Source organism: Symphalangus syndactylus, chromosome 19, assembly GCF_028878055.3.
Source record: "Symphalangus syndactylus isolate Jambi chromosome 19, NHGRI_mSymSyn1-v2.1_pri, whole genome shotgun sequence".
Classification (NCBI taxonomy): Eukaryota; Metazoa; Chordata; class Mammalia; order Primates; family Hylobatidae; genus Symphalangus; species Symphalangus syndactylus.
Window position 1 is genome coordinate 10,854,096 of NC_072434.2, and position 16,074 is coordinate 10,870,169.

Consider the following 16,074-nt stretch of genomic DNA (forward strand, 5'->3'; position numbering starts at 1 on the left):
AGCTGAGACAGTAACCCTGGGGCAACCAGAGTGTATCAACAGCAGGAAGTCACCATTCCAGCCAATGGAAGGGTAACAGGGTGTTTATTTTTTTTTTTATTTATTTATGTTTTCTGAGATGGAGTTTTGCTCTTGTTGCCCAGGCTGGAGTGCAGTGGTGCAATCTCGGCTCACTGCAACCTCCACCTCCCAGGTTCAAGTGATTCTCCTGCCTCAGCCTCCGAGTAGCTGGGATTACAGGCATGCGCCACCATGCCCGGCTAATTCTTTGTATTTTTAGTAGAGACAGGGTTTCTCCATGTTGGTCAGGCTGGCTTCAAACTCCCGACCTCAGGTGGTCCGCCTGCCTCAGCCTCCCAAAGTGCTGGGATTACAAGCGTGAGCCACCATGCCGGGCAACAGTGGTGTTTATTAGAGTCTAAGGGCCTGAGTCACCCGGCTGAAGCTAGGACCACAAAAAGCCTTTGTATCAGGGCCTGGAGCCATGGAAGGGAAACTGCAAGAGGCAGAGAACAGGGAAAAAAAAAGCCCTGGCTTCTCCCTTGCCCTGACTCCTGAAAATGCCTCCTGCTAAGGTATAGATGTAAATGATTGCCAGCCATTATTCTAGAGATCACAAGACATTGCAACTTCCCCAATTACTCCTGCAGATAACATCACTATTGTAGAACCTCAGCTTGGCTTTTTGAAATGTCTTTTCGGGTTTTTTGCATGTCTGACACTGATGGCTCCACCTGGACCCACCAATCACTCCTGTGGCCCCCACCCAGCAGTGACTAAGTGCACTGGAAGACCATTTCCCACACCCCTGTGATTGCAACCCCAACCAATCAGTAGCAAGCACCCATCCCTATCCTATCCCACAAACTACCTTTGAAAACCCCTGACCCCCAAATGCTTGGGGAGATTGATTTGTGTAATAACTCTGTCTCCCTGTGGCCTCAGTCAGTTAAACCCTTTTTTACTTCAATGCCATGGTCTCAGTGAATTGATATTGTCCATACAGCAGGCAGGAAGAACACATCAGGTGGTTACACTACATGCCCCTAGTGGTCCTCTCCACTGACACTGCCTTCTGCTTGTGCTTCAGCCTAGGACCTGTGTACTGTACCTGTGCCTTCTGCCTGTACCCACGCAGACCATCATGTGCTGGTCCCTTCTTGTCATTTAGGTCTCAACTCAAAAGTAACTGCCATCAGGAGGCCTCTCTTGACATCCCCCAGATATATTAGCATCCTACCACCCTGGCCCATGTCTTCCACCTTTTTATAAGGACGAGTCATATTGGATTGAGAGATCACCTTACTCCAATATGACCTCATCCTAATTACATCTGCAATGACCCTATTTCCATCTAAGGTCACATTCTGAGGTACTGAGGTCTAGGTCTTCAACATATTTTGGGGGACCACAAGTCAATTATAGCAGGAATCTTTAGGGTATAGATGATAATTCAAGCCGTGAGGCTAGAGGTGACCACTTCACTAGCCCCTACGGAGTGAATAGAAAGGAGGTGGAAAATCTAGCTTTGGGGCTGGGCGTGGTGGCTCTCGCCTATAATTCCCCCAGCACTTTGGGAGGCTGAGGAAGACAGATCACTTGAGGTCAAGAGTTCGAGACCAGCCTGGCCAACATGACGAAACCCCGTCTCTACTAAAAATATAAAAATTTTAGCCAGGCGTGGTGGCAGGCACCTGTAATCCCAGCTATTTGGAAGGCTGAGGCAGGAGAATCACTTGAGCCCGGGAGGCAGAGGTTGCAGTGAACCAAGATTGCCGCACTGCACTCCACCCTGGGTGACAGAACGAGACTCCATCTAAAAAAACCAAAACAACAACAACAACAACAACAACAACAAACCTAGCTTTGGGAAAGGCCGCCCTGTAGAGCTGAGATGACGAGAAGCCAGCAGAGAGGCTGAGAAGGAGCAGTAACTGTAACTGTAATAGGCCTGTTGCCTGATGTGTGCGGCAAGTCAATATGCAGAGACAAGTGGTTGCAGTAGAAAAAGAGGCTTACCAATAAGGCCTCCCATCGAGGAGATGGAGGGAAACCTCAAACCCTCTCTCAAGGAGTTTGGGGCTTTTCTAAGGGTTTTTAAGGAGTAGGCTGAAGTGTGGAGACTGCTGATTGGCCAAAGAGAACAGGGTGAAATCATGGGACAGAGAGAAGCAGCTGTATTCTCATGCTGATTCCATTCCTCTGTTGGTGTCTTCAAACTGGTTGGTGTCAGCTGTTTCACTGGAATTTGTGATCTGAAAAACATCTTAAGCAATTTTTTTTTTTTTGAGACAGAATTTTGCTATTGTTGCCCAGGCTGGAGTGCAGTGGTGCTCACTGCAACCTCCGCCTCCCAGGTTCAAGCGATTCTCCTGCCTCAGCCTCCTGAGTAGGGAGGCTAGGGAGGCTGGGGTTATAGGTGCCCGCCACCATGCCTGGTTAATTTTTGTATTTTTAATAAAGATGAAGTTTCACCATGTTGGCCAGGCTGGTCTCGAACTCCTGACCTCAGGCAATCTGCCCTCTTCCGCCTCCTAAAGAGTTGGGATTACAGGCGTGAGCCACTGGGCCTGGCCTTAAATAATTCTTAAGAAAAAGCCTTATGATTCTAATATCAGAAATCCTACCTATAGGAGCAGTGGAGATGCAAATGGTAAGTATCTAGTGCTACATGACTTTTGGCTACAAGGAAGTGGGTCAGAGTACAGCCTGATTAATGCTTAATTATAACTCTATTCCTGTGCAGAATTAGTGTTAACCCTGTGAGGATGGCTTCAAAGTGAGGTAGGAGCAAGCTGGGAGTGTGTGGTATCCGGGAAGCCAGGGAGGAACGCGTATCAAGAAGGAGGGAGGATCAGCCAAGTCCACTGTGTCTGATAAATCAAGAAAGAGGAGGATGGGAAAATGGCTATTTGATGTGACAACACTGAGGTCACTTGTGACCTTGAGAAGCACTGTTCCAGTGCAGTGGAGGGGAGTAAAGCCTGACTGGCGTGTGCTCATGAAGGAATGGGAGACAGGACTTGGGGGCCACAAGGACAGAACATTATTTACATGTTTATGGTCTGTCTCTCCACACTTGCATGAAAGAGCCACGAAAGCCAGGACCTAAGGGTGTCTTATCCATTTCTGTAGCTCAGTGCCCAGCACATTGTATTTGTTAAGCCATATTTTATATTTTATTAGCCAGTATCTCCTTCAAATGTGGGAGCCCATAATTTTCCAGTTTGGTCACATCAACAAAGACTAGAGAGGAATGACAGGGTTGGAATAGAATTCTCTGGTTCCTTCCAGCTCTAATATTCTATGATGGTGTGAACTTGTTCTATCAAGTACCATTGTATTAATACAGTAAGGAATTTAATTAGTGGTCTGCTGTTGTTAATTTGTTTTGATAAGCAACTGTTAAATGAAATGGCTGGAATCAGTGTTCCATTCATAAATTTAACAAACGTTTGTCGAGTGCCTATGATGTGTTAGGCACTATATATATATATTTTTTTTTTTTTTCTTTTTTTTTTTTTTTGAGACAGAGTCTTGCTCTGTCACCCAGGCTGGAGTGCAGTGGCGCAATCTCGGCTCACTGCAAGCTCCGCCTCCTGGGTTCACGCCATTCTCCTGCCTCAGCCTCCCGAGTAGCTGGGACTACAAGCGCCTGCGACCACGCCCGGCTAATTTTTTGTATTTTTAGTAGAGACAGGGTTTCACCGTGTTAGCCAGGATGGTCTTGATCTCCTGACCCTGCGATCTGCCTGCCTCGGCCTCCCAAAATGCTGGGAATACAGGCGTGAGCCCCTGTGCCCAGCCGTTAGGCACTATGTATATTGTCCCATATAACAGATGTAAGAGCAGAGGGCCTGGGATAGGGGTGAGTGGTCAGGAGAGGTGATGGGGACCTCCCATGGCTAATGCTCCAGGAGGTCCAAGGTTCTTTAATGTGGCTGGCGCTACTCTGCTTATCACTGAAGAGAGAAGAGGCTCCCAGTGGCCTGAGTGGAGGGGTTACCAAGCTGCAGCTGCAAGGGACACAGAGCAGCATTCACCAAGGCACAACAAGCAGCCTCTATCTGCTTCACCACTGAGGAGCCGAGGGCCCCCACACAACAGCTGTTTCAGGCAGTGGGAGGAGAGGAAGATGTGGTCTTCAGGTCCACCCTGCCACAGGGCCAACACCAGATTTTACGCCACATCTAGCGCTTGAGGCTTCTTCTGTGGCTGCACAGCGCCTTTGGGCTTTCTCAGCACGATCCTTTCTTTCTGCTTTCATAGGCCTTGTCAGGCACGGCAGGATTTAGCAGTTGCATTCTAAGGCGAGGAGAGGAGGGCTCAGAGCATTGCAAGACCTAAAGGGGAGGGTCGGAGCCAGGACAAGAACCTAGGGGTACTCCTGCCTCTGGAATAATGGAGAGAACATGGGCTCCGCAGTCTACCCCTGGATGAAATAATCTTCATTTGATTACCGCTCCACCCGCATCCTTTCTGAAACAAAGTACCTCAGTTTCCTCATTTGTAAATTAGGGAGAAAAATGTCCTTCTTACAGGGTTCCTTGCAGAATCAACGGCATAATGTGAGTGAGAGCGCTTTGTAACTAACATACAAAATGCTCTCCAGACATTTATTACGGTTTTAAACCGCCAGGCCAAGCTTCCTCTTGCAATTATAGATGAGGGGCTCCTACTCATCTGACTTTGTTCCACTTTCCACTCTTCCCCGTCCCTCCCCCTCCAACAAAGAGAGGAAGTGAGAGACGCAGAGGCACGCGTCTAAGGACCAGCTTAGCTGGCCCAGGGTCACATGCAGGCTTTACCGCCCCAGGGGTGAGAGCTGGTGTGAGGGGCGCCCCCGCCCAGAACTACATTTCCCATCAACACTTTCGCGGCTCCCGGGCGGCAGCGGCCAGGCGCATGCGCCGAGTACCGCCACGCCTGGTCGGGACGCCCCTCCGGACCGGTTTTGCCTCGCGGAGCCGGTAGTTCCAGGTGCAGCGGCCGCAGTGCTGCGTCCCTGCGCCGCTGTCTGGGGCGGTCTCAGGTGTCCCGAAGCTCTGGTCAGTGCCATGATCCGGCAGGAGCGCTCCACATCCTACCAGGAGGTAGGTACGAGGTTGTGAGAGACGGAAGGGAAGTTCGAGGCGGAGGAGCAGGGTCCTGGGGGCCTGGGCGGATGCGGAGCGGGGGGTGTCGGGGCTGCGCGGCAGAGGGCTCTTCCGAGGGACCGGCGGGTGCGTCGGGGGAGGGCTCCCGGGGTGCAGAGGAGCGGCCCAGGGGCAGGAAGGAAGCGGGGCAGCGGAGCGGGCGCCCAGCCTTCTCCGTATGCTGCGGGTCGCATGGCCGAGGTCTGGAGTAGGGTCCCCGGCGCCGCGACCCGTAACCGGCATGTGAATTATTGAAGCCACCTGAGGCCCAGCCTTCCGCGCTCCCGGCCGGAGCGGCAGCCCAATGGCCCGGAGGAACCCGGCGCTCTTTGCAACAAGTGGAGCGCCCGCGCCCTCCTCCCGGCGAGAGCTGATGCGCGGTCGGCATCGTCGGCATCCTCCCCCTTCAAGCCCAAGGCCTCGCGGTCCCCGCGGCTGGTGACAGGATTGATTACCTGTTTTTTGGTGACCACCTAACTTTGAAAAAGTGCCTTCATGGACTTTGCTGGTTCTCGCTCCTCTTCGTCTCTCCCTCCAGTCTCACCTCCTCCCACGACTTTATCACTTTCCAGTTCTTTGTCTCTTCTCTGTCCTGCACTGCAGGCTGTGCGTCCAGCGCTTCCTTCAGGCAGACCCTGCCGCCTGACTTCTCCAGCTGTATTAGTGAAACTGCTCTCCTCCTCCTCCTCCTCCATTTTTTCTCGGGCCCTAAACCTTGGTCATCTTTGGCAACCGTCCTCTTCTGTGCCCCTCCATCGTGCCCCCTCATTGGCCAAAGTCAGGCAGTTCCAGGTCGGTCCTCCTCCAGTTTGTGTCCCTGTGTTTGCTGTAACCTCTGAGTGTGATACTGTGTTACCATCGCTCCCTTCAGTCTCTTATACTGTCCAGATTTGCCTTGAGGCCCTGCCTTCACCTCGGAGCATTCCTTTTTTCTCAGACCTGACGCTGCCCTTCGTCTGCCCAGAACAGTCCAGACTTCTCAGCAAGCTCCCAAAGCTCTGTACAGCACAGCAGCCACGTCTGCCATTACCTTTGCCACCTCCTCACCCAGCTAGGGTCTGGCCACAGTGGAAACTCAGTTTTAGAATGTGCTCCTGCCTCTGTGCATGTTCTCACTCCATTTCTTCATCAACCCTCCGCCAAGCTCCACTGGGTAAAATGCCCCCAGAAGTCAAGGGCTACCTCAAGTTCCATGTGCTCCATAGGGGTCCACTTTCCAGACCCGTCTGCATTTCTGTCTGTTCTTCTCATATGAACTTGCCTTCTGTCTTAGTCAATAGTTACTGCTGTACATACCTCCCTTTGTAAAAGACTGATTCACAGAAGGGCTTTGTGGACTATATAAAGTAGGTGGCTTAGCCCTACAGTGGAGGGAGAAGCCAGCTTGAAGGCAGATGAGATTGGCCTAAGGCTTTTGCCATTTTTTAATGTAGGATCTTGGCTGGAATCTGGCCTTGGACAGATTTCTATATTTCTCCTCCCATCCCCTTTATTCCATCTGTTTCCTTTGTCTGAAAGGAGTCTGAGGGATTTTAACCAGTGCTGTGGATTCCATGACCCCTAGATTCTGTACCCTAAACAGTGGGGGAATCCTGGGGAATGAGATGCGTCTGAAAGTTTTTAGGTTTACAGGGTGTGGAGCACAGTGGATAAATATTAGGGATTACAAGTCAGAAAGCCCACGTTCGTGCCTGGCTGTGCCTCTTGCCATTTGTGTGACTTTTATTGAGTCACATAACTTTCTGAGCCTCAGTTTCTTTGTCTGAAAGATGAAGATAACAAAAGTCCCTACCTCCCAGGGTTCTTTGGGGATTAGATAAGTTGGTGTGGAAAATGCTTGGCTCAGTGTCTGGCAGATAGTGACCCCACAGTGAATGATAGCTCTTGTTAACAGGGTGTGGGCAGCTCCTGCGTCCAGGGCACTTTGGGGTCCTGGCTTAGCAGGAACATGTGCCTCACCATCCACACTTAGCCAGCCTAGCAGGGCTCATAAAATGTTTATTAAAATATAGGCACTTATCCCACTTGGAGGGCCAAGGCCAAGGGTAGACTCAGTTTCTCTTTGGAGGCATCTCCAAGGTGGAAGGCACTGGAAGGGTGCCTGTTCTGTAGTGCCTGTCTCTCCCTTCTTCAGAGAAAGGGGCCACCCAGAGAATGGCCGGCATCTTTCTTGCCTGAACCATTCTGTAAGTGTACCTAGCTCTGAGTAGGTTTATTTACTGAGGGGGTATTTTTCCTTGGGGAGGGTGGGATATACTGAGAATTTGGCCAGGGGCAGGCAATGAGGCAGGCTTATTACAGCTGCGGGTAGTCAGGAAGGGAACATGGTGGGAGGGTGTTAGCACCTGGGTCAGGGTCAACCTGGGTGAGGCTTGGATCAGAGAACTTTGAGACTTCCTAGGACTAACATCTTCCTCTCCCTTTGGCCAGTGAGACCTCTGGGGACCTCTTTATTTGTGCTCCCGCTAGTGGCTTATATCTCTTCATGCCTTCACCAGCCTCCCTGCCCTTTCCCACTGGTTGCTTTTCTTTTCTTTCTTTCTGGTTTTTTGTTTTTTTTTTTTTGAGATGGAGTTTCACTCTTGTCGCCCAGGCTGGAGTGCAATGGCGCAATCTTGGCTCACTGCAACCTCCGCCTCCTAGGTTCAAGAGATTCTCCTGCTTCAGCCTCACAAGTAGCTGGGACTATAGGCATGTGCTATCATGCCTGGCTAAGTTTTATATTTTTAGTAGAGATGGGGTTTCACCATGTTGACCAGGCTGGTCTTGAACTCCTGACCTCAGGCGATCCACCCACCTCGGCCTCCCAAAGTGCTGGAATTACAGGCATGAGCCACCGTGTCAGGTCCCGCACCCGGCCTTTTCTTTTGTGCTTGGAGGGCTTTAAAATGGAGATTTTGCCTGATTCGAAGGGGCAGGAGCAGAGTCGTGGAGAGGGAGATAGAAGAATAGATTCATAAGAGCTGTTTTTCGCTTGTCTCTTGGAGGTGAGTTTTTAATGAAAATGTCTTGAAACCTTAAACACTCATGCTGCGAGCCTGAGAAAATGCTTGGGAAAGCTGTCCCCTCTCCCTCCCAATTCAGGGATGGCTTCTCTTCTAAGCTCTGGTCTTGACCTCTCTTGCCCTCCTCCTTAATCCTACAGAGACTTGTTGATTATCATGGTATCCTTTCTATCCTTCTACCCTTCTCAGTGGTATAATTTCCCCATTTGACAGGTGAGACCACTGATGAAGTGAGGTTGAGATTGCTGGCTACCAGGCTGCTGATTGTAATTAGCACCTATCCCTGTGATGGACCGCCTGCCTTTCCTGCTGTGTTCTGCCATTTGCAGCCCAAGTCAGTGGACTTCAGCCAGAGTGCCAGAGGGAGCTCTGACACCACCTTCACTGTTCCCTCTTTTCTCTCAGCAGACTCTAAGCCGCATTTCCTCTTCCTTTGGGAAGTGGTTAAGACCATGGGCTTTGGAACTAGACCAACTTGGATTTGACTCCTGGCTATATCTTTCCCTGGCTTTATGGCCATGGAAAATATTGTGGGTTGAATTGTGTTTCCTTAAAAAAGATGTGTTGAAGTCCTAACCCCAGGTACCTCAGATTGTGACCTTGTTGGGAAATGGGGTCATTGCAGGTGTAATTAGTGAAGATGAGGTCATACAGGAGTAGGGTGGGCCCCAATCCAACATGGCTGGTGTCCTTCAAGACGATGACCATGTGAAGACAGAGAGAGCACACCTTGTAAAGATGGCAGCGGAGAGTGGAGATTGGATGCCTCTACAAGCCAACGAACTCCAAGGATTGCTGGCTGTCACCAGAAGCCAGGAGAGAGGCATGGAACAGATTCCCTCACCACTCGCAGAAGGAGCCAACCCTGCCAACACCTCGATTTCAGACTTCTAGCCTCCAGAACTGTGAGGGAAGACATTTCCGTTGTTGAACTTGAGAGAAGACATTAAGCTGTTCGGTTTGTGGTACTTGCTACAGTAGTCCTAGGAACACAGAGAGCAGAAAGTTTCTTGAGCTTTCTGAGCTTCGGTGTCCTCTTCTGTAAAATCGCTGTAACACATTCTACGTCATGTGGTTTTTGGTGACAATTAAGTGAGAAGCAGCTTCTGCTTTCTTATTCTAGTGTAGAAAAGCAAGGCTGACATAGCTGACTTGTCTTTGCTCTCTTTGCTTCTCCCTTTAGCTGAGTGAGGAGTTGGACCAGGTGGTTGAGAACTCAGAGCTGGCAGACGAGCAGGACAACGAGACGGTAAAAGTCCAAGGTCCGGGTGTCTTACCAGGTGAGTGGGTTTGGTGCTTTGCTGTGCTGTTGCTGCAGCTGGACACCCCAGTCTAGGCGCCTTGCCAACTGGGAGAGGAGGAGCCCCCTTCCCTGCACCCTGATGTCAGGTCTCAAGTATTGCCCTAGTTTTAAAGCCATACATATTTAACCAGCCTTGGAACAGAGGATATGTCTAGGCTGATATCTGCTCTTAACTCCAATTTGAGCCACTTCCTGAGGCCAGGTCGTTGCATACAATGGCAAATGCTTTGGATCTCTGCTGTTCTGTTCCTCTTTCGCTGGAAGCTGCTAGCAGGTGAGCCTCTAATATCCAGGTCAAAGAAGATCTAATAGGTCCCCCCTTTCAGATACTAGCCCTATCCAGTAATGCTGCTCAGCTGGGTAAGCAGGGTCCCATCAGCCAGTTGGCATCTTGTGGAGCCCTACAGCAATGTTTGACACTGCTGACTACTACTTCCACCCGGATACACGCTGCACCCTTAGCTTCTGTGATGCAGCATTTCTCAGGCCACTCCTTCCAGGCTCCATTGCGGTCACTCTCCAGCTCTTGGGCATGAAATGTTGGTTGCAGGCCCATTTTTCTCACTCTCATAGGCAGTTCTACCCAGGCCTGCTCCCCTGCTTCAGCCACTGCTTGCTCACACATGACTCCCATGTTTATATCTCTAGCCCAGAGGTTACCTACAAACTGCAAATTTATATATCCTGTATTTCCAACTGCCCATGTCATAGTTCTGCTTGGATCTCCCAAAGGTTCCCTCAACTCCTCATGTCCAAAACTGACCTCATGATCATCTCAGTCCCAGCTTGGTCCTCTCCTAGTATTTCCTGTTTGCAGGAATGATACTACCACTTACGCAGCTGAACTTCAGAGTAGTTCTCCATTCCTTCCTTCCCCTCATCCCCTTTTTCTCTGGCCCTTAGCCATGCTGATCTTTTTTTATTTTAGGCCTCATTCCCTCTCATCCTAGGGCCTTTTTGTTGTTTTATTTCTCTGCCCGGAATTCACTTTCCTTCATCACATAGTTAATGCCTAATCATTCTTCAGCTTTCAGCTCACTCATTTTTTTCTACAGAGCCTTCTCTAACCTTCTGGCCAGATTACCTCCCACCCTCCAGCACAGTCTCATAGTCCATGCGCCTCTCCTTTCCGGCTATTGCTGTTGGAATGGTGCGTTTGTTTGTCTGACTAATGTCTGTCTGTTCTACTACAGCAGTACCCAACTTTTTGGCACCAGGGACCGGTTTGTGGAAGACAGTTTTTCCACAGATGGAGGTTGGGGGATGGTTTCAAGATGAAACTGTTCCACCTCAGATTATCAGACATAGTTAGATTTTCATAAGGAGCACACACCCTAGATCCCTTGTATGTGCAGCTCACAGTAGGGTTTGCACTCCTATGAGAATCTAATGCTGCAGCTGATCTGACAGGAGGTGGAGCTCAGGTGGTAATGCTCGCTCACTGCTCACCTCCTACTGTATTGGCCCAGTTCCTAACAGGCCATGGGCCCATATTGGTCCATGGCCTGGGGGTTGGTGACCCCTGTTCTACTAGAATGAAACTCCCTGAGGGCAGAGACCAGTCTGTTTTGCTCACCACCCTAGCCTTGACCACACCATAAAGATTTGTTGAGTCAATGAATGAAGCCCCAGCCTGACTTCAACTTCTTGGATGGATCCCATCTGTTTGTGGGAGAGGGAAACAAGACAGGAACTAATGTGATTCTGCCTGCTCCTTAGAAAAGACTGCATGGAAGGGACCGGGCACGGTGGCTCATGCCTGTAATGCCAGCTCTTTGGGAGGCTGAGGCAGGTGGATCACCTGAGGTCAGGAGTTCAAGACCAGTCTGGCCAACATGGTGAAACCCTGTCTCTACTAAAAAATACAAAAATTAGCTAGGTGTGGTGGCACATGCCTGTAATCTCAGTTACTTGGGAGGCTGAGGCAGGAGAATCGCTTGAACCCAGGAGGCAGGGGTTGCAGTGAGACGAGATCATGCCACTGCACTCTAGCCTGGGTGACAAGAGTGAGACTCTGCCTCAAAAAAATAAAAAAAAAAGACCGCCTGGAAGGAAGGAGGGTGGAAGGGCAGCTAACATTTCTTGACTGCTTCCCCTGTGCCAGGATCTGTCCTACCCCATTTGCCCCATTTAATTCTCACATCAACCCTGTGAAGTGGTTATCTCCCTTTTACAGATGAGGCCCCCAACCTCAGGGAGGTTGAGTAAAGCATGGGGAGGTTCACCAGCTGGTAAACACAGACTGAATCAAACTCCGCCCAACCCTAAACTCTCTCTACTACACCAGTGGTGTCTTTTTTTTTGAGATGGAGTCTCACTCTGTCACCCAGGCTGGAGTGCAGTGGCGCAGTCTCGGCTCACTGCGACCTCTGCCTCCCAGGTTCAAGTGATTCTCCTGCCTCAGCCTCCCGAGTAGCTGGGACTATATGTGCGTGCCACCACACCCGGCTACTTTTTTATTTTTAGTAGAGACGGGGTTTCACCATGTTGGCCAGGCTGGTCTCAAACTCATGACGTCAGGTGATCTGCCCACCTCGGCCTCCCAAAGTGCTGGGATTACAGGCGTGAGCCACTGCACCTGGCCTACATCAGTGGTTATAAAAACTATTTTAAGTGGTGGTAATCCCAACACTTTGGGAGGCCAAGATGGGAGGATCTCTTGAGGCCAGGAGTTTGAGACCAGCCTTAGCAACAAAATGAGATCCTGCCTCTACCAAACGGACAAAAACCAAAAACACTCACACAAAACAATATTTTAAGCATTCTTTTATTAAAGCCCAATATGTAAAAGATAGTAGTATGGCGGCCGGGCACGATGGCTCAAGCCTGTAATCCCAGCACTTTGGGAGGCCGAGGCGGGCGGATCACGAGGTCAGGAGATCGAGACCATCCTGGTTAACACGGTGAAACCCCATCTCTACTAAAAATACAAAAATTAGCCGGGCGTGGTGGTGGGCGCCTGTAGTCCCAGCTACTCGGAGAGGCTGAGGCAGGAGAATGGCGTGAACCCAGGAGGCGGAGCTTGCAGTGAGCCGAGATTGCGCCACTGCACTCCAGCCTAGGGTACAGAGCAAGACTCCGTCTCAAAAAAAAAAAAAAAAAAAAAAAGATGGTAGTATGGCTAACCCTCCCTCTGACATGAGGCATTGCCTCTAAAGCCCTAAGGCTCCCGGGAGAACAACTTGAAAGACCTGTATGTTAGTTTTCTATTGTTTCTATAGCAAATTACCACAAACTTAGTGGCTTAAAAAAACACAAATTTATTATTTTACAGTTCTGGAGGTCAGGAGTCCAAAATGGATCTCACTGGGCTAAAATTAAGCTGTCAGCAGGCCTGAATTCCTTTCTAGGGGCTTGAGGAGAGAACCTGGTCCTTGCGTTTTCTAGCTTCTGGAGGCCTCCTGCATTCCTTGGCTTGTGGCCCCTTCCTGCAGCTTCAAAACCAACAGTGGCTGGTCGAGTCTTTGTCACATCACATCACTCTGATGCTGACTCTCCTGCCTCCCTTTTCCATGTTTAAAGGGACTTTGTGATCACATCGGGCCCACCCAGGTAACCCAGGATAATCTCCCTGCTTTAAAGTCAGCTGATTAGCAATCTTAGTCCCATTTGCTGCCCTAATTCCCCTTTTCCGTGCAACTTGACATATTTACAGGTTCTAAGGATTAACACTTGGACATCTTTGGGAGCCTTTATTCTGCCTACCCCACCTTGCACTACCCTCTTGCCCCCAACCAGAAGTGCATAGATGGAGGCAGGAGGAAGAAGAGGGAGGCCAGACTTGGAAAGATGAGGCTTGTCTTTGTGTTTCCTTTCATAGGGAAGTGCCCAGGTAAATCAGGAGGTGGCCCTAATGACCTCGGACCTTAGCAGCCTCTCTTTTGCCTCAGATTCCTGGGGCTGCAAAGCCTGGGGTCAATCAGAATAGGAAGCCAGGCCTCGGGCAGAGCAAATTTTGGGTAGTTCCAGCAACTGGCAAGAGCATTCCCACTTGCTTTGGGGTAGCCTTCCCAGTTGCTTTGGGGGAACCAGATGAGCTGGGCTCATCTCCTTTCGAAATCACAGAAGATTCAGATCTCAGGAGTCCATTTGGCTGGGTCAGTAGTGAGTTGGCTCAAATTTGATGGACTGAAACACAACTCTCAGCTCATTGCTTACCTCTGAGTCGTCTTTTTTTTTGTTTGAGACAGTCTTGCTGTGTCAACCAGGCTGCAGTGCAGTGGCACGATCTTGGCTCACTGCAACCACTACCTCCTGAGTTCAAGCAGTCCTCATGCCTCAGCCTCTTGAGTAGCTGAATTATAGGCACTTGCAATCATTCCTGGCTAATTTTTGTATTTTTAGTAGAGACGAGGTTTTGCCATGTTGGCCAGGCTGGTCTCGAACTCCTGTCCTCAAGTGATCCACCTGCCTCAGCTTCCCAAAGTGCTGGGATTACAGGCGTGAGCCATCACCCTTGGCCCCTTTGAGTCTTCTAATAATAATAATAAAAATAATGGTAATGGTGATAGTGGTTGCCATTTTCAGGGTGCTTTCATGTACTAGGCCTGGGTAGGGCTTTAGGGCTTTTTTTTTTTTTTTTTTTTTTTTTTTTTGAGATGGGACCTTGCTTTGTGGACTGGGCTGCAGTACAGTGGTGTGATCATGGCTCATTTCAGCCTCCCGAGTAGTTGAGACTACGGGCGTGTGCCACCATACCTGGCTAATTTTTAAATTTTTTTTTGAGACAAGGTCATGCAGTGTTGCCCAGGCTGGTCTCAAACTCCTGGGCTCAAGTGATCCTCCTGCCTTGACCTCCCAAACTGCTGGAATCACAGGTGTGAGCCACTGCTCCGAGCCTATAGGACTTTTTATATACACTTTATCCTGTAATCTTCACAGCCACTCTGTGAGGTGAATGGTTAGTCCTAGTTTATAGATGAGGAACCCAAGGCACAGACGTTAAGGAATATGCTCAGAGCTCATGAGTGGCAGGGCTCAAATCCATACCCGGGGCTATCTCGCAAGGTGTTCTGACTCTGGCTCAGTTGTTCCTAGATGAGAGCTTTCCTGCTCCAAATTCTCCCCTCCCTGTAGCAGATCAATTAAGGACTGCTTCACTTGTTATGCCAAGTGCTGACACCATAAAGAGGGTGAGTAAGTTCCTCCAGGAACTCAGACATATAGAGACAGAAGGCCAGTTACCCAAGGAAGAACTTGCCCCTCCTTCTGAGCCTTCCTTGACTTCCCTGATGAGGTCCCTTTCTCCCTGTGATATGCTTTCCTTTGTTACAGTTAACACAGTTGATAGGTTCCATTTATTGAGTTTAATTATTCAGTTAATTGTTATCTACCCCTTGGCACTGCCCCACAAGTTTTGTGAGGCACACAGATTTTGTCTTCTCCTCCTTTACTGTAACTCCAGTGCCTAGTGTGGAGTGTAGTACGGAAGTATGACTCCATAGAACTCAGACTTCTATGGAGTATGAGTACTGTAGGTACTCAGTACCTATTTGTCCTCTGGGGGAGAGCAGTGGGGATTTAGAGCAGGACAGCCTCTCATCTAGGAGCAACTGAGCTAACTGGAATGAATGAAGGCCAAAGAAATGATAGAGTCAGGTGCTTCAAAATGAATGAAGGAGCCTGGTGTGGTGGCTCACACATGAAGGGGCTCACGCTGTGGCTCATCCCAGCACTTTGGGAGGCCAAAGTGAGCAGATCACCTGAGGTCAGGAGTTCGAGACCAGCCTGGCCAGTGTGGCAAAACCCCGTCTCTACTAAAAATATCAAAAAAACTCGCCAGGGCATGGTGGCGGATGCCTGTAATCCCAGCTACTCGGGAGGCTGAAGCAGGAGAATCGCTTGAAGCTGGGAGGCGGAGGTTGCAGTGAGCCAAGATTGTGCCACTGCACTCCAGACTGGGTGACAGAGCAAGACTCCATCTCAAAAAATAAAAATACAAAAATTAGCCGGGAATGGTGCATGCCTGTAATCCCAGCTACTTGGAGAAAAAAAAAAAAGGAAGGAAGGCTGGCTGGTTTGAGAAAGTGGGACTACTCTGAAGGAAAGGTAACATGTAGGTGAAAAAGAAGGGGCTGGCTAGGGAAGGGAGATGACATGAGCAACTGTATAGAGATGGGAATAAAATAGGACATGTCAGAGATCATGAATAGCATGGTATGGTTGGGGCAGAGGGCTGGGGAGCAAAGTAGAGGGAGATGAGGTAGGAAAGATAGAGTTGGTCAGATTGTGGAGGGGTCTGAGTGTCAGGGTCTGTACATTGTCTAGTAGGGAGCAGGGAGTATTTACAAGGATTCGGGCCAGGCGCAGTGGCTCATGCCTGTGATCCCAGCACTTTGGGAGGCTGAGGTGGGTGGATCACGAGGTCAGGAGATCGACACCATCCTGGCTAACATGATGAAACCCCGTCTCTACTAAAAATACAAAAAATTAGCCGGGCATGTTGGCAGGCGCCTGTAGTCCCAGCTACTCGGGAGGCTAAGGCAGGAGAATGGCGTGAACCCGGGAGGCGGAGCTTGCAGTGAGCCGAGACTGTGCCACTGCACTCCAGCCTGGGCGACAGAGTGAGACTCCGTCTCAAAAAAATAAATAAAAAATAAAAGGATTGGAACAGGACAGTAAGAGGGGTAAA

The 16,074-nt window shown here is 49.8% G+C and overlaps 1 protein-coding gene across 6 annotated transcripts in view; it reads left to right on the forward strand.

Moving 5' to 3' along the window:
• The window catches only part of PACC1 (proton activated chloride channel 1), a 70,314-nt gene that overhangs the window by 13,591 nt on the left and 40,649 nt on the right, over positions 1 to 16,074 (forward strand). For 2 of the 6 annotated variants that reach the window (XM_055233483.2, XM_063613159.1), the window contains exons 1-2: positions 4,901 to 5,093; positions 9,324 to 9,420. In XM_055233483.2, coding sequence (XP_055089458.1) covers positions 5,058 to 5,093; positions 9,324 to 9,420 — 133 coding nt within the window. In that variant the 5' untranslated portion in view covers positions 4,901 to 5,057. Of the gene's footprint in view, positions 1 to 4,897; positions 5,094 to 5,738; positions 5,928 to 9,323; positions 9,421 to 16,074 lie in introns of those variants that run through there. The other 4 variants (XM_055233478.2, XM_055233480.2, XM_055233482.2 and 1 more) reach the window with 4 other exon arrangements.